We start from the raw sequence: 22,539 nt of genomic DNA, 5'->3' as shown, positions 1-22,539 counted from the left end.
GTGATGATGAAATACAATGTTGCATAAAGTGCTGCGGTCTTTTGCAATATCATGATAAATGTCACTTGCAAGCAGGTGCATATGTTCTATTTTTGTCCTGCATTGAACCACGTTGAGGCAATATACTGCGGGCCACGTACGTCGTATCATTGGGCGGCATTTCTCAATGCGTATTTGTTTACGCAGTCGTGATTTTTTTGCGTATTTCCGAACAATTTTGCGTAAAATACGCAGGATTTTGCGTTAACGGAAACACTGATATCCACCTTCTTCATCAATACATGTCACAAAAGGTTATTCTCTACATAACTCAACAGAGCTCTGTCAACTGTTGAGTTGCTTGTTCTTTCAAAACCGCTGGTCAGACAGCTTTAATATTTAGTTTACTTGTCCGTAGGATGACCTTAGTGAGATAATTTCATACAGTCAGGAAATACTTAATTTTGTATCCATGTCTATAGTAGCTTCAGGGACTTTGGCCCTATGTTTTTTTTTAAAGTTATATGCTATAGAGCCAAAGATGCTCTTTCTTGAACTCTTTGCATAATCAACTATCTGATAAGCTCTGCATGTGTTACTTCCACTAGAGCTAAATAGGTATGAAATTTCTCCTTGACATAAAATTGAAACTTACAGTGTAATTTACAATTCCCTTCAAAAGAGAATGTATCTGTAAATGATGGTAGCAGATGTTTCGAAAGGGTTTAAATAAATGAGGATAACTGCTGGCAAGACAATTATGAAAGTAATATTGTCGAAAAGAAAAGTACTATCTGAGGAAAGTGCCTTTTAAAATTACCAGTATTTCCACAATACATGGAAAAATTGGACTAGAAACCCATAGAATGTACATGATACAACAATAGGTTACTCAAAGAGGATGTACCAGTAAAATATCTGCTCCTATTGTCAACATATGGTATAAATTGCAAAATAAATTCAAACATAAACAATATTTTGGTTGATTTTGGAGCAAGACAAAGCAATTTCAGTGGTCATCTGACGGCCCATACTGGTACGTTACACATTTTGTAGTGGTAAAAATCATTTTAACTTAAGGTGGGGTTGCACATAACACAGTGTATTTGCTCCAAATCACTGTTTTGCAAAGATTCATTAAAATTTCACTAAAAGTAATTTGTTAACCCAAGATTAAAATATTGGTTGGATACACCTTTTACCATGACAAGCAGCAGACATAAGTTGGGTAAGAAAGAAAGTTAACTTATGCAAATTTACGCAAAACACCAAATTTCCTGGCTTCTTTTTTCTCTTGTTTTCAACATTTCAAATAAATAAGCTCCACTCTGGCCGGGTTAAAATTTTGTGAAATTTTCATATTATGTTCTTTAAATACTATACACGGGTATATGAAAACAATGTTGGTTTGCAATTATTTGTTACATTTTGAATAAGATTAATTGCAATTTTGCTTATCAAGAATATTAAACTTCATGAAATAGTATCAAGTTTTTGACTTAAATTAATTTTTATCAGTATATAACTAAATTGGGTGTTTTACCCCATATATGTACCCCTTTCATCCTTCGAGTAAATGACTGCTACCACACTCTACTTTTTGAAAATATATACCAGTAATATGATGGGGTTTCATGTCATCTTTGATAAGAAATATTGCTTTGAAAAAAAGTGTGTTGGTTAAGTGCAACGCCACCTTAAGAGAAAACAATGTTTTCCTGCCTCATTAAACCAACGCAATTTCACATTCACACGAGTAGTCCATATGCTTTCAGACTGTCTGACTCACTGGGGAACACAGATAACATATGATTATATGATAAATATTTATATATAAGAACACTTGAATCTCTTTCTAACTGATATAATCCTACCAGTATACTTCAATTCATCATTTTCCATCTGAAGAGTACAAGGTATAAACATAAAACAAATACTCTACTTGAAAGACTTTCTGGTCTTCACATTGCAAACCAACCAGACATTGTATTAGACTATATGCAGAAATTCTCTCACAGTCCTCCATTCTCCGTTGCAAATGCAGAGAAGGTGAACATGTGATTTCATTTGATGTTTACAACAGACTTGACACTTCCATTAGACATATTTGACATAACATTGTTATCAAGAATGTGTATAGACCAATGAAAATATCAATAGAAAAAAAAATACAATATGCTCATCGCAATAAAGACAGTGGGCAGTCAGGTCTCTGTCTTAATTTATGAAACTGGGACTGTGTTTGTATAGTACTATTTTAAGATATTCTGTACAAAATTGGAATTTGCAGGGGAAGTGAAAGCTGTTCATAGTTGCCCTTCTACCAAGACCTCCGGTATAATGTTTACCTCTCCTGCCCATAATCATTCTCCTCTGTCCGCTTTCCACGAAGAATATTTCCGCTGACCCTCCAATGTCACAAAATCTCCCTAACTCATGAGTTTTCCCTCCCCTGCCCTTCAGCAAGACCGTTAAAATATACAGCAAAACAGACCCAGTCTGCTCACTCCATTTAACCACTGAACAAAAGAACAAAATTTCCTTGCTTGATGATGATGATGAACAAGTGTCAGTGTTAGGTTGAATAAATATTTTCATTGACACCGCAATTAGCTGCCTTTTGTAAAAGGAAAGTTCTTATATGAACCAAGGCATAAATTATGCTCTTTGCTTAGGTGTAATACCGGTATGATTCTGAAGAGGACAGAAAAATTATAGACATGAGCAAAAACAATGCAAAACAAGATAGAACTAAAATTTTTTGTCAGTTACAAAAATATGGTTTGGACTAACCATTGAAGGTACATACATACATACCAGTACGTATCAGGTACAAATACAAACCTAAAGGAGCAGTGTTATCTCATTATTTTACAGAACAACACAATTAAAAAGCAACTTTGAGAAAAACAGCAGTTTCAACAAATTAGGTGAAAAGAACATCACTTAATTTACCTTCAATTAATTGCCTAGTCACGATGAAGCACAGCCAAGGGATACACCCAGGAAATGAGAATCAGTCTCATTAAAAGGTGTGTTGGAAACCTAATTGCTAAGAAGCATCTGCTGTGATCTCTATGTCCCATCCGAACAGCAAGTAACATTCCATTAATCAGAGCAGAGCTAGACGATATTCTATTTGGGAAACACACATCGGCAAATTTGTATGTATGCATGGGAAGTTATTATGAATTCCACGATTCGCGTAAAATTAGTATCCCTTCAGGCAAGGCTGTACCATTATCTTTGGGGTTCATATATGATTCTGGCAGGGACAGAGTAGTGGTACTTCGCCAGCGACAACAATGTCTGTAAAATATTAACCCTTTGAGCAATAAAGTCGATTTTTGCAGCCTTTGTAAAATATACCCATCAGTTTTTTCAGATTTTTGCCAAAATTTTGATAAGAAACCTTAGGCAATGAAATGAGATGTCCACTTGATCCAAAATCATAAAAAAATTACAGAAAAATTTATTAAAATTGGTAAAATGTTGACTAATTTTGGTGGGAAAATCACAGCACTCAAAGAGTTAATCTTTCTCTAGCAATAAACATAATCCCTATGAGTTAATTTTAAGTAATTTGCATTTCCTCCTTGCTCCACAAATCATGGAGACAAAGTACAACAAGCATTAAAATTTCAACTTTAAATTCAAAATTAATACTTCTAAAATAGAGACCATTCAAATATATTCAATTGATAAAATGACCTACCATACTGGCAGTTGCAAATATCATCATAGTCAGTTTGAAAATGTAAAATGATTAGAAACAGTGGAAAGGATTATTCCTGCTTACCTTTTTTTTTTTGATAAAACTGAACTACCATTGCACTACCGGTGTTGGCTTACAAAGCCGGGAAGAATCCAACTGCTTTGCCTATTCTATGTATTGATGAATTTCATAGGGCCAGATGATAAAGAAATTGGTAACTGGTAGTGACAAACCTACATTGTATGTAATAATCTTCATATGCGGTATATTTCAACTTGAACAAATCAAGTTGATGACACAGTCCCCACTTGTTAACGGGAACTTTTATTACAAATCCTCAGAGAGGATAGATCCTCTTCATTAATTAGGTCTGTGATAAAAATACTTTGATACAGATGGCGCTCAATGGCCAAGAATGAGTTCCATGGTGATGAAAACATAAAACAAATGTAGGCCACCATCCTAAAGTTCATTAAATGAGTCAACAAGGAATTAATCATCAGGATGTTGCAAAACATTTTTGCATCCTATCATAACACTGATAGATTATCACTGGTACCATATTTTATAAAGTTTGATGCAGTGCTTCTGGACATTCACCCTAAAAACAAAAGTTCATCATGTAAATGCAAATTGGCAATTAATTTGATTTATTGGATCGTATCACAAAACAAATGGACGTGCATATGTATGACATATGTCAATGTCCTTGTACCAACTTTGAATAAAATTGGTTGAGATATGCCTGAGTTATGCCTTCGTACATAAAAAATCGTAACAAAATGGCCGCACGGCAGCCATATTGGATCGTATCACAAAAGCAATTGACGTGCATATCTATGACATTGGTCAATGTCCTTGTACCAACTTTGAATGAAATCGGTTGAAACATGTCTGAGTTAGGTCTCTGTACATGAAAAATCATAATAAAATGGCCGCCTGGCAGCCATATTGGATCGTATCAGAAAACAAATCGACGTGCATATGTATGACATAGGTCGATGTCCTTGTACCAACTTTGTATAAAATCAGTTGAGATATGCCCGAGTTACGGCTTTGTACATGACAAAATCGTAACAAAATGGCCGCCGGGCGGCCATATTGGATAGTATCACAAAACAAATTGACGTGCATATCTATGACATTGGTCAATGTCCTTGTACCAACTTTGAATAAAATGGGTTGAAACATGTCTGAGTTTAATGGCTCCGTACATGAAAAAATCGTAATAAAATGGCCGCCTGGCGGCCATATTGGATCGTATCACGAAACAAATCAATGTGCATATGTATGACATAGGTCAATGTCCTTGTACCAACTTTGAATAAAATCGGTTGAAACATGTCTGAGTTATGGCTCTGTACATGAAAAAATCGTAATAAAATGGCCGCCTGGCGGCCATATTGGATCGTATCACAAATCAAATCGATGTGCATATGTATGACATATGAAGTAATCCTTGTACCAAGTTTGAATGAAATCGCTCCAGGCATCTCTGAGATATCTGCGTGAACGGACGGACGCACGCACGCACGCACGCACGCACGGACGCACGCACGCACACACGCACGGACGCACGCACACACGCACGGACATGACCAAACCTATAAGTCCCCCCGGACAGTGTCCGTGGGGACTTGAACAAATCAAGTTGAAGTAATCAGACTACCCCAGCCAGCATTAGACTGTGACCTCTCAAAAACAGGAACACTGAGAAATACTCTCAAGAAACTTGAAGTTCAGCATCAGTGACCTGTGTGGGCACAAACTGCTGATTAAGTAACTGCACTACTCACAGTCACATCTCCAAGCCAATCCAAGTCACGACTGCAGCCTCTATCTTTAGCCTGGAATCATGCTCCGCTGAAGCATCAGATTTGCGGATTAAAAGGAAACCAATCAGTAAAATGGATGCACAGTACACGCTTCCAGTCAGGTCTCTCCAAACACCAAGTTTCCATCTAACATAAATTGAAACATTTTTCCCTTCTTTTAAAGGATGCGATGAAAAATTGATCACATCCGCGTTGACAGTCAAAGGAAACAAGTGTATTGATTCACAGTATGGCTTGCAACATGATTTCTTTCACAAAGGCAAAAGCTAGCAATTATCCTCTGTATTAAGCCACTCTCATTTCCACACCAGCTGGTGTTCAGGTTTTCATCGTACCGGTATAATCATGTGCCTACCGGATATTTTTGTGAAGATCATGTCTGTTGCACTGTTAAATCTAAGCGTTATCAAAATTTTAGTAGAGTTTGAAGCAATATTACAAAACCAGACACTAATCCCTCACTCTGGAAATCAACAGCCTGTAAGCTGACTTTTTCCTACAAGTGAAGACGCACAGTAATTGGTCATTTTCAATCTGAAATATTCTTTTTTGAATAACCTAGGCCTCCAGAAAGTGTAGAAGAACCTTGAATTAATCATTTATTTCTCAAGGAAATGAGAAGGATAGGATTTTTAAAACTTATATATGTGCAGTAGGTCGAACTCATGACTTAAATTAAATATACATCAATCCTCCTCGATTACAATGTTCATGAAAGTATTAAAAGGCATGATATTTTATAAATTCAGCAAAGGCTGATAGGTATCATACTAGCTGTATTTAAATTGTTTCAGTGCATGAACCACTGTACTCACATGGTACATCAGGAATTGCATGGGATTTGAATTTCTAACATTTACCAGCATGGCATAACAAACAAGGATAAATTTTAAACTGCCTTTTGGTACGCACTTAGACACACTATAGGCTGATATCCCATACCCTATAGATTACTGGTACATGTGTGTAACCCTTCTTATACTTTGTTGAAAAGAATGCCGATTTAATTGATGGAAATGTTATATACCGGTATATAACAGATGATTGATAGGTTGCAATATCAGATACAGCACAGGTACAGTACATATATCCCTTGGACTAGTTCCATAATTATTGGGTACGATAACGATGGCAACTGATTTACACGAGCACTGACTGCCTTTAATAATTAAGCATAGTGACTTCTTAGAAGACATATATATCATCATATCACTTCATTTTGGAGCTTACAATTTGTAAGTTAAAAAAGTAGTGTAGATAAACATAGGGTTGAAAAAATATCATGACTTTAATACTATCATACCATTTTGACAAAAACCCTTTTCTACCAATTGAAACATTTTTGCACTCATTGCATGATCACACTTGATCACCAGTCCCATTGTTTTAAGTAACGTGGATGATGAATCTTTGTACAAGGAATGGGACAAAAGGACTAGGTGAATAAGTATATTCCTTATAAGCATAAACAGAAAGCAACTTAAGTGATTTGAAATTTAATGGAAAACAAAGTTTGACCATCAAGGTGTCAGAACTGGATAAGCTCACTTGTAGAAGAGTGGTACATCAGTAGATGTGCACAGCCACAAACTGAGCCAGTTTATATGGCAAGTTAGAATTACCATTTACCTTCAACAATGTTATTGGTATGGTCAATTTGTCCTTGTCATAAAATGTACCAGCTATATGATCATGAATCGATAATACCGGTATGCGGTTATAGCATACTAGCTAAGTATATGTCTACCCAACTATTGTGGATCATTATCATCAAATAACAATGATATTAGAGCTCTACTATGTTCCTTTAGTCTCTATAAATAATTGACTGTGCAGTTATCTGTCAAAGCATCACCATGCAGAACTCAATATCCTTGGATATTATCATTATTTTGCACAAATACACATCAAAAGCAAATTATCTTTGAGTTGTTTCGGTACAGCTCAATGGAAACCTATTTGCAAGAAGTCCAATTAAAATTTTCAAAGGCTATCAATTACAAGGCACATGTACCCTAAAGGAATTAATACATTATCTATGATAATAAAAATATCTCAAGTCTATTGATGTAGTTTACACTGTGAACAATACCTGCATTCAGAGTTGAAGTGCTTAAAACTGCACAATGAATTGTGGTAACAAAGTCTTGGGATCTGATTGTAGAATGCTAAAAATACTTACTCTAGTTTTAACGAGACCGTTGAAGCTTTTTGTGCAATCAAGATGCTATTTTGATTTTGTCTACAATACCATGAGCCAATGAATAAAGAAAACCCAAAGATGGCTTTCATCAGACTATAAACACTTGTTAATTTTCAGCTTTTCACACAACTACACAAATCATGTAACACATTATATACACTTTTCAAATTAACTCTTGATGATGTTTAGAGCTTAAAACATATAGTATACGGTAAAATTTAACACATATTTAGTGATTGAGTTGCTGAGATCGTATAAGCTGTCAACATTGTGCACTCCAATAAACACTGACATCTGTAAACTTTGCATCAATTTGAGGCATTGTGGAAATTTTATTGCATCAGCCCTGTTTCTTAAACATGTAAACTTAAAACTTTGCAAGTGGCACTGGGCAGTTAGTTTGCGTCTTGGTGCATCAAAATGGGTGGCAACTGCACCTTTGGTTGCCATGCATGGAAGATTGCATTACAAGTACGAGTACACAGATGTTGCTATAATATATATATGTACCTGGTACCATGTAAACAACATCAACACACATAGAAGTACATGTAAACACACCACACAGTATTGAGAAATTGAGGGAGATGTTGACCAGACATTACAGCACTTGTCTTTTGCCCTAACAATTATACATCATGAGAGGAGAATATTTAAGACCAGAAATTTTTAAGTCATTCATCGTATCTCAAGACATCAATGTCAATACATCCACCATATGGAGTTGGTTTTGTTAAAATGAACATGGATAAAGATACATGTTTATGGTAAAAAAAAGTCAGGCTCTCAGTGATAAACGAGAAATAAAGCGAAATGAGTCATGCAAGAGTTAACTTTGATGAATTCAAACCACATATACATGTTTACGTTTCAAGTGCAGGTCACCTTTCCATCACACTCTCCTCAATATTTTGCAACTTTTGAAAAGGAAATATGTGCTGGAGTAGTATTTGCCTTCAATTTTCCAGGGTTGTAGATTTCAGTGAACTGTACTTCAGATTCAATTTGATTTTGATGAAATATAAGAACATGATGTTGAAAAGGTGAACGGCATGGGAAGTTTAATTTTGTGTGAGAGGAATATATTATGTTGTGTGAAATCGACGAGTTATGCACGTTCATGCATGTTAATTAAAGTTACTGATCTTGCCTTAACAATATTGAAGTGATTAAGTATGGAGACCGCCATTCATTCACCACTAGGTCTTGTAACATAGGTTAATGTCTGGAGTATGGAGAGTCCCAGTTAGAAAGATGGGAACACATGCAGATTCGATGGCTTCGATGAATCACCATCCACTGAACTGCATATAGAAACAGAGAGATGACAGAAGAGGTGCTTATTAGTGAGTCGGCAGTGTCTGTAAATCTTGTCACAAGATTGTAGATGTGTGATACAGGTTTACAATAATACCGAGGTATGTAAGAGTGCTTTCAACAGCATACTCCGAGTTCAAAAACCGAGTCGGACTTACAAGTCCGAGTACTCGGACTTGCATACTCCGAGTAAAACTGCTTACTCGGACTTGTATACTCCGAGTACATGGCGTACTCGGACTTGTATACTCCGAGTGCATGGCCTACTCGGACTTGTATACTCCGAGTACATGGCCTACTCGGAGTTGAATACGCCGAGTTACACTTGCTTATAGAAAAACAATGCTGGAAAAACAGAGGAAATATTCGATCTTGTGATAAAAATTTGCAAACAGCGTATACAGTACATGTACTTCCAGTCGCTCAAAGAAAAGAGTTGTTAACGCGATCTCTCTGATCTCTGATCTGTGTAAAATACCATCTTGTACAACACACGCTCAAGCACGGTCCGTGGCTCAAGTCATTGTCGTTGTCGAGTGTAGCTACCGTCACGCAAATTATTAGTTTGTCTTGTCTTTTCGTTTCATTACCGGATCAGATCCTGATTTGATACATGACTTGAATTGGGCACAACAACGTTACATGATCACCGCGATGCATCGCGGCGAATTACATGTATTAGAACACGGACGCCATTATCGAATATGAATGACCTGTCGACCTGTGACGTCATGGCCTTAGTCTGCTGGCGTTGCGAGGCCATGATAGACTTTCCCAAGCATTTTAGGCATATTTATGTCTTGATAAAATAATTAAACTAATAATTTTTCAAAATAAAATGAGCACAGTGCGCTCGTGTATAGTATGAACCCAGTGCGAGTGACCACTTGGTCGTAAACAATGACCTGACTTGACCTGTGATGTCATGCATTTATTTCGCTAATCAAACGATCGTGCGATATCGAACTGAGTAACTGGCTGGACTTGCCTGAAGTTTATTGGCTTTACTGTAAATGTTACGTCTAAGTCATCTTTCAAAAAACTTCGCTGCTGGCCGTGGCAGTAGCTTTCTTCTGATGGTAAAATCACGGTCGCTCCTTGTGGAGGGACCGTGGTTAAATACATTGCGCAACAGATTACAAGACATCGTGAAAATGAAATTCTTTTTTTTCAAAAGAGCAGATTTTCGACATATCGATCCGCGCTAGCCGTAAACTCCGTGAGTAATAAAATACATTTTTTCGACAGATCGTTTATTGACCGGTATGGCAAAATATGCACTAAGGAACACGTATCGGCGTATTCAAGTACGAGTAGGCCATGTACTCGGAGTATACAAGTCCGAGTAGGCCATGCACTCGGAGTATACAAGTCCGAGTAAGCAGTTTTACTCGGAGTATGCAAGTCCGAGTACTCGGACTTGCAAGTCCGACTCGGTTTTGGAACTCGGAGTGTATGGTTTGAGATACTCTTACATACCTGTTTACAACAATACCGGTATATGACAGGATGAAACTTTAGCGACAAAATTAAGATCGATGGCTTTCGTGAGGTGTGAAACAGCAGATGTTTAAAGCAGCAGCAATGGTGAAAACATCCATTAAACAACTGAAGTATGTCTCTCATCCAAAAAACACAAGGCAACAAAACTCATCAAGATGTTGAAAAACGAAAATATGACAAAATACTTGTTATTGTTACAGTTGAGTAGTTCCTTCACAAGCAAAACATCATTTCAAAAAGGTGAACATTTCTGCTATCTGATCCATTTTACACCATTTTGACAGATATACGTACTGTAGAAGGCTTAAATTGCCAACAAGGATGATCTTGCAGCATGTATAGAATATGCTTATCACAAACCTTAGTAAGTACAAGGGAATTGTCACTTTTATTGTGCATCTTCTTCAGCATAGGCAAAATACATGTGATCAAGAATGTTTGTGCGGAATAACTTGATTTCATGTCATGAAAACTTGTACCGTTATTATACCACATTTTGCTACATCACCATATATTGCTTCTTGCCTTGTATGGTACATACCGGTACTACAATAAACCCATAACTGTGCCATTGTTCTCATACAATTAGTAAACCACTTAACACTTTTCATTTGCAAAATAGTAAACCTAATACTTTTATAAAGTGCTGAATTTAGATACCAATAAGTGTCGTGCTTTACTAATCTGCATATCAATAAGTCATGCATCACAATTACTCCTATAGAGACACAAACAAAAACAACTTCTTGAAAATTGAACCTTACATCTACATGCAAATTCACATGTTCCTAGTCACTTTTTTTGAACCATGCTCTACACATATATACAAACACATTCTTGTGTAGATTTGTTATAGTCTTTTAAAACTTGATCTTCAACTCATTTGTTTTCATATCTTTAGTGAAAGCAGGCACATTTCTGGTAGGTGAGAAAAGTCTCAAATTGACCAAATCTGAATATATTGCCAATAACAAAGATGTTTGCTTCTTAAGCCACCACTGATTTATATAAATTACCATTGATTGTCGTTTACCATGTTGCCATTTACTGAGATAAGTTACTGAGATCAACTTGATATTGAAGTTGATATTTGTGGTATAATTCTGCAATACCACTCATTCTTGTGAGTTCATGATCGAAACTAAGCACTCCTGGTAAGAACCTTGTAAACAATGCATCATGATACTATGGGCCTTGTAGTGTTAACAAGCTTCTCTGACTGAAAGAGAGAGCATTTCTCTCCCTCTCATACCACAATGAATATAGCATTACAGAATAGCATATAAAAGAAATACTATCCTAAGTACTATGAAAAGTCGTGTACTGTGACACAAACACTACCTGTCATTTAAAACCTGAAACTCAAAAATCACAGTCACAGTTTCAATGCTCTAATAAAGATGTACTGACGTCTAATCAGCTTCATGTTGTTCATTCATTATGAATGAGATGCTGGAAACTGAAACTACATGTACGATACATTATGCATCTCAGTGAACTCACTTAGACATATTGTAATCATTCCTAGAATCATTCGGTGGTTAAACAATCATGGGACACAAGTCTGGCTTGCACCGCTAGGATAGACAGTCATCTGACATTCGTATAATGTTGAATAAACGGTTCAGTCTGTTTCCCATATTTGTGATCAATAATTACAAATAATTCTCACGTCAAACAAAAACCTTTATGGTAGCACTTCTAGATTGAATGCGTTTATGTATGACTGACTCTTTTAACCCTGTGCTCATATTTTGTAAACAGTTTATATACTGTACACCATGCAGATTGATGATGTCATGTCATGTCATGTACCGGTAGCTCTTCAGAAAGTGATGTGCAGTAATTTTTACATGTAACTCTCATAAAAGTCCATTTGCCACTCATTGTCATACAGTGTCTGATACTGCAGTGTACAACTTGTGTGTTGTGCTACATGTCTACCAATAATTTCTCAACCACTGATTCACATTTACTGAAACTCATTTCTGTGGTGGCTAAAAATTCTTTTTTTAGTTGTGAAAGGAAAGTTTGAGCTGAGTCTCAGAGTCTCTGAAATTGATTACCGTAATGTTTCTATGGTATCCTGCACAGCTTTTGCATTGACCATTTTACAGGTTTCAACCATGATTACCCCTTAACAACACGCCTGGCACCACAGTTGACGTCATTTATTGCTGCATGCAGACACATTAAACACCAATCCAATACTACAGGGTTGGCCAATTGTAGTAATTGCTCCATCCGTTCCTACTTAAGCGTAATCTGCTAGCCATCATTTCTGAACAGAGGTGGGAGTTGCAATGTTACACACTTTACTGACCATGTAGAGATTCTGTTCCAGTGGCACCTTATCAAACATACCAGTACTGGAGATATTACCAGGCAAGTTTTTGAACTTCAAACTTACACTGATATTGAAAGTTACTTATCAATATCACATATTTCAAAGTAGATCAGTCAGGAGTAAGAAGATAAATAGTTTTGACTGACTAATAGATTAATCATTTCATCAGCAGTTTGTTCACTTGGTCTAGAAAAGAACTTCAAGCCTACGGATTTCTTTCCATTTTTTTTATCTTAAAGCCATCAAGTGAGAAGAAGTAATTACTTTCTTTTTTGGTCTTTTTCAAGAATGAAGCATTCAAGACTTAATTTACAAGTTAACTGCAAGATATTCCTGTCAAAGCTATGATCCTACACAACAAGGAAGGAAACAAATGACCCTTTACCTAATATACCGTTAGCTCTGCTGCAAGCTTGAATCAGTGCAGAACCGAAAATCTAAAATTTAGAAAATACCGTCAAGGACACTATGTGCTCACATTCGGTTTGAATTGGTCCATTCAAGAAATATTTAAACCAGAAAAACAAGAATGACAAAAGCAAATAAGGTCTCCAACTTAGGTACTGGAGGTCATCTTTAGGAACATGCATATCAACTTCTATAGCAATGGGAGAAGCAGATCCTAAATACATAAGCAAATGTCAACAACAAAAAACAGAGAAGGCTTGATAAAAAAAAGAAAAGGTGGGAGTGGGCAAAAATGCACAAGGGATCTGGTAAAAAAGTAATGCTGCATCATCGATCTTCTAGACCCTACCCCCTCCTGAATATCAAATGTTCCACCCCTTGGTATTTCATAAGACCAAATGACAGGAAGTACATTTACAACCTTGGAGATTTTTAATTAATGCCATGAGTGTTATCATTCTAATGTAAACAGCACTTAAGTTAGTTACAGATAGTGAAATGCCTTCCACTGTGGGCGGTGATTACAACATCTGGAATTATCCTGGATCCAAATTTCTCATCAGTTCTTGTATGTCTTACATAGAAAAGTTGCAAAAATTGGTCCAAAATGAAAAAAAATCACCTCAGCTTTGTTTTCTGGATCAAATTTTCCTACAAATTGGTACCAAATATGACAAAATTATGTTCACAGCCTTCAAAATTGTCTCACAACATATCCTGGGTTGGTGTAGGTCATTTAAGGTCACAAACTGAGAAAAGTACCTAAAATATACAAATTTTGGGGTTTCCCAACACTTTGAGCAGAAAATTTATCTAATAACATCTTTCGGGACCTTATATACCAAATTACAAAGCCAGTGTTCTCCCTGAATAAGGTAACAGGGGCGTGGCGCCCTCTTGTAAATTCGAGCGCCCCCTTGCCAGAAATGAAAAAGATTTATTTTTTGAAAAATAAAACAATAAAATGTTGGGGGGAAAAAAAGTTGACAGTGATTTACAAGAAAAATGCAAGCTTGAGCGTCGATCCTGCAGGCTGCAAACGTAATTCTCATCGATCTTGCAAATCTCGCGAGTTGTGATGTCATCCGAGATCATAAGCCCATGTGCAACTCATTCATTGATGCACCGTCCTCCTCCCTCGTGGGTGGAGGGACGGTGATTGATGGCAGCCATATTTGCATGGCACAGGCCGTAACGTTAGCCACGGTCAGTCCCTCCATAGGGGCCGTGCATTAGGTACCCGACTAGCTGTATAAACATGCCTCGGAACTTGAGGGTAACCAAGGACAGCAGAGTACTCTGAAGTTTTTATAGGAGGTTAGCATTTTGCTTGTGTATTCCTTCCCAAAGCAAAACGACCTATTGTTAGACTCGGTCGGACGTGTACGTGTATCAGGCTGAGAACACATAAGCGTAAGTGTTATGGTGATAATTTTGACATTGATGAATAAATGTATGTCTGTCGCTATGTTTTCGTTTTCAAAAAATATAATCTTCATTGAAATCAGTGAACTGGAATAAAAGTTATGGAACACTGTCTCAGATTTCTTTTCCTTTGAGCTTTTTTATATGAAAAAAATCTGAAAAAATACTCCCCAAGTGCCACCAAATAACACTATTTTAATCTCTGTTTTTCAAAAGCTCCAATGGCAGGAGGGGGGACACCCCCCTCCTGACCTCCCCCCGCGACCGCTTACGCGGTCGCTTGTGGTGTTTTGCACCACGTCTTCGCCCTCTTTTAACAAAATCCTGGGGAGAACACTGAAAGCTATCAAACAAGGGACTTTATACCAAATTACAAAGCTATCAAACGAGTAATTTTGAGATAAAGTTTTCTTGACCAAAAAATGACAATGTTGTCTTAAAATACAATTTTTATATTTCAGGACAATTTCCACATATCTAACTATTGTCATCTCTGTACGTCTGTGTACCAGATATGAAAGCTGTCTGTCCAGTGGTTTTAAAAAGGAAATACTGTTTAAGATTTTTTGACCAAAAATGACAAAATTGCACAAAAATAGTAATTTTCCAAATTTTGTCATAATTTCAACAAATTAGAAGCATAACACCCTTGCAAAGAGACAACCCAAATTTGAGAGCGATTGGGCTGACGGTTTCAGAGAAGAAGAATTTTTACTGAAAATGAGAAAAATCACAAAAAAATTCAGCAAAAATACAAAATTAAGGATATCTGCACGATATTCATAAAACTGTATAAAGTTCACCTAAGGTTACTTGCACACAAATTTTCAAAGCAATCAAAAAAGCGTTCTTGAGTTATTAATTCTTAACCATTTTCACATTTTGTAAGCTCATTTGCATAATTTTGGCAATGCAGACTCATTTGAACAAAATCCCATCTATAGCCCAGGATGCATCCAAACACCAAATACCAAGCTGAAACGTGCAGTGGTTTGCATGTTTTTGATGTTGACGGACATACTGTACAGTGTTTCAGCCAGCGTGCGGCATTGCGACATTTGACGCAATTTTTTTTGTTTTGTCCCGATAAAATAACCGTTGTGGGTCACCATGACGCAATCTGATTGGCCATATTTTAGTGGCTATTGAATTTTTAGACAGTGCCTCCTGGACAGAAAACTACGGCTAACAATAAATGTTGTAAGATGTTGAAACAGTTTACCCTCCTTCCTACAAAGTTGCAATGTATTGAAACAGTTTACTCTCCTTTCTACAAAGTTACAAATTCCCTGGTACGTGAAACAAACATTGTTGCTGTTCGATACTACAATACATCACGGACGCACAACGTCCATGAATACACTGAGGCTTGATTCTGCATACAGAGTGCCGCGTACCGGTCGTCCTTGAGTTCAAGTTTTACCTAAATTGCTTGCATCAAAATTTGGCCTGCAGCTACTCAGTTTGATAGTAAAAACCATAATTTCTAAGGAAACTTTCACAAACAGAGTCATTGTACAAGTGAAAAAGGAGAAAAACTGAGGTTTTCTGAAAGGTCAAATCTGGGTCATTTCACGTGATGTCATGAATGAAGACCCTTTAAGTACACAATTATGGTTCAAAAGAAACCACCTAGGGAGGGCCAATAGGTACAATCTTATGTTAAAAAGAAATTTCTTGGTGCCTTCCAATTTAAATGGCATTTAGCTTGACTGTCAGTTTTAAATTCTACTTTATTAAGAGTCATGGCAAAGGGAAATTGTCAACAGTACTTGCAGTAAGCATATTCATTTTCAAATCTTCACATTTGAGAGCTGCAATTTGCATGGTAACTTAACATCAAAGCAACAATTCAAAAGTAGAGCTATTAAAATTGTCCATTTGGCATATTACAAACTGCTATAACTTATACAAGAAATGGTGTGATTCTGAATGATTTTAATATTTCTGCAGATTCCACCAGTTTAATGATATAATAGTGAACATCACTAGACATTTCTTGATGATATCAAAATATAAATGAAAATATTTCTGGGCTAAAATGTTATCATAATCTTTGAAACAATGATTACTCTAAAACGTTGGGAAATTAAATGAACAATATCAATATTGTGTATTGTTTTACAGGATTTGGGTTTGGCCAAACCATTTTTGTCTCAAGAAAAATACTTATGCTTAAGATACTATTGAGCCTGCTTGATCACAACTATGACACAACACCAGGGCCTTAAACACCACAACATTGTATCTACATTGCCACTATGCTACCCCATGCTTTCTTCTGCATAGAAAATTTTTATGTGAGTGGCTCACAAAATTTTCATCATGACTTAAAAACTGCATAAATTTGCCACATTAGGAGCATGTACCTTAAATGTATTAAGTTGTCATTCTGTGAACACTGACAGAATGCTACAGAAATATTCTGTATCTTTGGTAATATACACTTCACATTGCTACCTGATTTTCAGAATTGCTACCTAATTTTATTTCTGGTGGTAAAAGTTTACCACCAGAAATGAAATATTTCTATCACTTTAATGTCATAAAAAAGACACATAATTAATGCAATAAAAACTGAACAAATATTCTTTAATGTAAAATACAAAACATTTTGATTTGAAAAATGAGAACTCCTGAATACCAAGAAAGTTGTTGCCACACTTGAGATCATAAACTGCCTAAAATATGTTCAAAGTGGCTACAAGATTTTTGATTTGGCTAATGAGTTGGCTAATCTGTTATCATCTTGGTGACTTAGGGGGAGCCCTACAGTTTATGTGCATACCACGTGGTAGCAGAACTTAATGATACTGCAAGTTTCATGTTGGCACAATTTTGCACACACCATTGGCCTACTGACCGTTAATGCACTCACCTGACTTGCCTATTGAACACCAAATATAGTACCAGGTCATAATGACACATAATGACACTGTACTGTGTTGTTTTATTGAAATACATTACATGTCCCCCAAAAATTTAGTTTGTCCCCCTTTCAGACCTACTATGGGTCACTGTGTCCCCATTCAAGAAAAAGCTGGCTGAAACACTGCTGTACGTACATACATACATACATACATACATACATACATACACACATACATACATACAGACGCCATCGACTTCAGCCTATACGATAAACTCACATTGGTAAAACCAAAATTTAGAAAAACTGCAATTGCTATTCTATTGACTTTTGACAATTTGGATCTGAATATATAATTCAAAATGAAGATTGTAATTGGTAAGGACCACAAGTTATGCCACTAAAATACAGACAGAATGGTAAAAGGTAGTGTATTAAGCAACTTTCCTAAGAGAGAATACTGGAACAACAATATTACAGACACGACTAAATTTTGAAAATTTGTAAAATTTCATATTTGACATATCCAGTATACCTGTTTTTTTTACTGTTCCTGATACATGGAATTGAGGTTTAGAATAAAACAACACACCGTATACCAGTGCTGATAGATATACATTTCTTGTAAAAAGTGAAGATTAAAGGTATCTCTTTACATTGTATGTCTCCTAAGACACCATGTTCATACAAAAGCCAAAATGTTCAATGTTTATATCTCATACATAATCTTACTTTAATCTTAATACCAAAGGTAGAAATGCCATATCGGTACGTGTGTGATTTTTGCTAACAACTTCATTTTTGTGTCTGGATGAATTTTTTTATTTTACTTTTTGATTATCAAAGGTCAAAATCCCCTCTTCACTTATATCACATATGCCCTGTCACTGATAGGTTGATTCGAGAGAACGAGGACTAAAATATGTTACAATAAAAATACGGTGACAGTTGTGGTTGATTCATGCAGAGTAACCAACTTGATCAACATCTAGCCAAAGTCAATGAAGTTAGAAGTCTGGAAACGTCAACCTTGGAATCAAAAAATTTTTGTTTTCTTCCCTTGCTACAAATGAAATAGTGTAATGTTATTGGTGAGTTTCCAAGCCCTCTCTATTATTCATTTCCCTGGCCTGCTCTTAACAATTAATTCTGAACCATATCAGACTACAACCCTTTGGAGGTTAAATTGAGAGAATGGCGCCAGGAGACTTTGAACATCTTGTCACGACAGCAACTATCTGCTTTAAGAATAGAACATTTTGTCACGACAGCATTTATATCTGCTTAGAGAGTTAAATTTTTGAAGACAGTACTAAAGAGACATTAGGATCATCTCATTTTTTATTATTGTTGTACATGCACATAATATATCTTAATCAATCAACGTAATACAGAGAATGCTCCGTGTATTTCCTCCAGAAACGGTAAAACAAGAGTCGCAGCTGAATTCGCAAAGGTTAGCAGATAAACAAATACATCTACTTCCAAAGACATGAAAGGAAATATCAAGTAATTAGTTTGCAGTGCAATGACACATAAAGCACAAATGGTGATGTGGACAGGATCGGTATTTTGTGGACACTGCAAAGTGCACACTGAGTGTCACCTGCATACGGTACTTCAACATTGTAACTCTCATGTGATGTAAGAAAACAAGGGAAAACCAAATGCTATCTCTATGGCAACTAGCGTTTGTGGAGTGGACAGTATTGGAAATGAAGATGTTGGAAAATGTGACAGTGAGATTAGATTTGCTGTATTGATAAAAATCAGGTTATTCCCCCCTGAGAATTACAATCATGTGATTACAGGAAAGCCCTTTAAAAATAGCACTCCTGCAGGAACTTTATACTTTGAGATTGTAGGTAGGATTATAGCCTGGAATTCACGTCATCATCACACTATCTATCAAGTCAAAAATATAGCAGACAAGCGGGCAAAGGCTGATGAAAACCATTTCAGAGAAGATTATTCATTCATATTATCTCCTGTGTATTAATCTCACTCAAGACATTTTAGAGGTAAACATGTTACACATTTGTATTTATTTAAGGTGGAATTTAGATAGATTGGGATTCACACAATGGTGAACTCTGGAGAAAATACTGTCACAGTATCAGTTGAAGTGTGCTTTACTTTTTGCTCATTTCCTTTTTCCTCAATGCTACACATACTGTATAGATCTATGCATGCCCAATCACTGAATGAAGAGGAAACAAAAGGCTTCTGATGCTCTGGATGTGGTTGATGTACCACTGCTAATACTGACTAACTTGAATATGATGTGTGTTTTACAGTAATATGCTTGAGTTCAGGTCACTCTTATTGTACATTCAAAGATTTCAACCTGTATTAATTGCCTCACTATTTTACAACACTGATGGCGCACTTCAAGATACAAATATATGATCTATCAAGTCTCACATAAAATATTCTAAGGTGATACCAAAGGATTCAAAGCGCGCGTTGGTTCCTATCGCTGGCAACGTTCCAAACGTGCACTTGTGCACGTGCAAAATCTTACCGTTCCGTTGTTTTCTATGGATTTTTGACTCCTGGTATTTTGAAAATACTCAAAATCTTTCAACTCTCTCAATTGTAAACCAATTTAGCTGACTTTTGGTAGAACTACAGAAGTCATACATGAGAACATAGCTCAGCATTTCTAAAAATTCCGGCCTGTTTATGGGATATCGCCGCAAAACCCTTTAAAATTTCACAAAATGACACAGTAGATATTTTCCTTCTCAAAAATCGTTTGTACTTGAACAGATACCTAATCCATGCTAGGGGCTCTAAACAGGTATCTCATGAGTTACATTCTGAAATTTTGGAAAATTTGGTGCAAATTTGTGCCTGGAGCTGAAACTTTTAAGTAGAGCTGTGAAAATTTGTATATGTGTGACATCACTGACCAATTGCGCGACAAACCTGCGTCTTTTGGAATCGTAAGGTTCTTTAAATCTTTATTATGCAAAGAAAACCATGAAAACTTTGTATTTTGATTGATTTTGGAAATTACCCTTAGCAACCGTTGCTTAGCAATTTGAATCCTTCGGTATCGCCTGAAGCAAAATCATTAAATCAAGCAAAAACACCAACAAATTTCAACATGCACTTCTCTTTCACTTTTTCACAACTCTCAAAAATTGTAACGACAAAAGAACAGAGAAAAAATTTGCTCACAGATATTGTTAATATCACTCATTGGTACTTACAAAATGATTACACAATACATGTAGGCAATAACGTAAATATAAAGTACGTGTCTGATTGAAAGTGTGCATGCAGAAAAATGACATTTCAATTTCCATGCTCCTAGAGTACAGTAACAGTATAAATTTGAAATATATGTACATTTATACTGCAGCTGCTGATAATGCCTGATGGACATACACCTGTATACATAATTATACGGATTACATGAAATGGTGGTATATACGGTATGGCATAAAGCACTGCACACAAAATATGTATTATGTGTTGATTCGTATATTAAATTTAGAAGTGCTAATATTACCAATGTATATGGCATAAAAACACTGTACCGGTATATTATAAAATGTACCACTGGCATGGTGTGTGTTAATTCATACAAAACATGATCAACTCTTGTGTTAAATATTTAATAACGCTGTTGTTACACATTTTCTACACTAACTTCTGTAGGCCATATAGCAGCATTCATTGTTAGCTGAAAGGTATTGAATGTAGAGTTACATCAGGACAGGTTCTCCAGAGACGGCAAGTACAGCTTTTATATAATAGTTAATGCAGGAGAAGAGGTCAGTTGAATGTGTGGCAGATGTATACATTATACATGTACAGTAGACCTACCGGTATCTTACCTTGAATATTGTAGGATGAAATGTGATGACTTATACTCAGACAGTTGTCTTTACATCTGTGCAGTCAGTTATGATGGTGAGCCCTAGAAAGGAAATAAGAACAGGTAATTATTCAGCAAACAAATGCACAGTGAGACTGAACCTCCACATACACGTATAACACTGGCTTATGTTGAATATTTAAAAGGGATTTTTTATCGCGATGGATGAATACTGAGAAGCAATGACGGGTACCATATATTGAATAAGTCATCGTTGATGACACAGTCCCCACTTGTTAATGGGTATTTTGATTACAGGTCCTCAGAGAGGATAGAGTCCTCTTCATTAGGTCTGTGATAAAAAATACTTTTGAATGAATTCGCTTGATACCTGTCTGAGTTATGGTTCAGGACATGAAAAAAATTGTAACAAAATGGTCGCACAGTGGCCATATTGGATCGCATCACAAAACAAATTGATGTGCATAGCTATGACATTGGTCGATGTCCTTGTACCAACTTTGAATAAAATTGGTCGAAACATGCGGATATGCCTGAGAAATGGCTCTGTACATGAAAAAATCGTAATAAAATGGCCGCCTGGCGGCCATATTGGATCGTATCACAAAACAGATTGACGTGCATATGTATGACATAGGTCAATGTCCTTGTACCAACTTTGAATAAAATCAGTTGAGATATGCCTGAGTTATGGCTCTGTACATGAAAAAATCGTAATAAAATGGCCGCCTGGCGGCCATTTTGGATCGTATCACAAAACAAATTGCCGTGCACAGCTATGACATTTGTCAATAAGCTTGTACCAACTTTGAATAAAATCGGTTGAAACGTGCCTGAGTAATAGCTCTGTACATGAAAAAATCGTAATAAAATGGCCGCCTGGCGGCCATATTGGATCGTATCACAAAACAAATTGACGTGCATATCTATGACATTGATCAATGTCCTTGTACCAACTCTGAATAAAATCGGTCAAAACATGCCTGAGTAATGGCTCTGTACATGAAAAAATCGTAATAAAATGGCCGCCTGGCGGCCATATTTGATTGTATCACAAAACAAATTGATGTGCATATCTATGACATTGG

At 36.3% G+C, this 22,539-nt stretch overlaps 1 protein-coding gene across 6 annotated transcripts in view; it reads right to left on the bottom strand.

Moving 5' to 3' along the window:
* Window positions 1-22,539, bottom strand: part of LOC139136700 (endothelin-converting enzyme homolog) — a 108,514-nt gene that overhangs the window by 48,515 nt on the left and 37,460 nt on the right. For 3 of the 6 annotated variants that reach the window (XM_070704500.1, XM_070704501.1, XM_070704502.1), the window contains exons 2-3: window positions 21,450-21,532; window positions 8,883-9,036 (exon numbers count right to left, since the gene is read on the bottom strand). In XM_070704500.1, coding sequence (XP_070560601.1) covers window positions 8,883-8,921 — 39 coding nt within the window. In that variant the 5' untranslated portion in view covers window positions 8,922-9,036; window positions 21,450-21,532. The remainder of the gene's footprint in view (window positions 1-8,882; window positions 9,037-21,449; window positions 21,533-22,539) is intronic. The other 3 variants (XM_070704504.1, XM_070704505.1, XM_070704507.1) reach the window with 1 other exon arrangement.

The sequence above is a fragment of the Ptychodera flava genome, chromosome 7, assembly GCF_041260155.1.
Source record: "Ptychodera flava strain L36383 chromosome 7, AS_Pfla_20210202, whole genome shotgun sequence".
Taxonomy (NCBI): domain Eukaryota; kingdom Metazoa; phylum Hemichordata; class Enteropneusta; family Ptychoderidae; genus Ptychodera; species Ptychodera flava.
The sequence above is the reverse complement of the archived record's forward strand: the minus strand, read 5'-3'. Positions and strand labels throughout refer to the sequence as shown.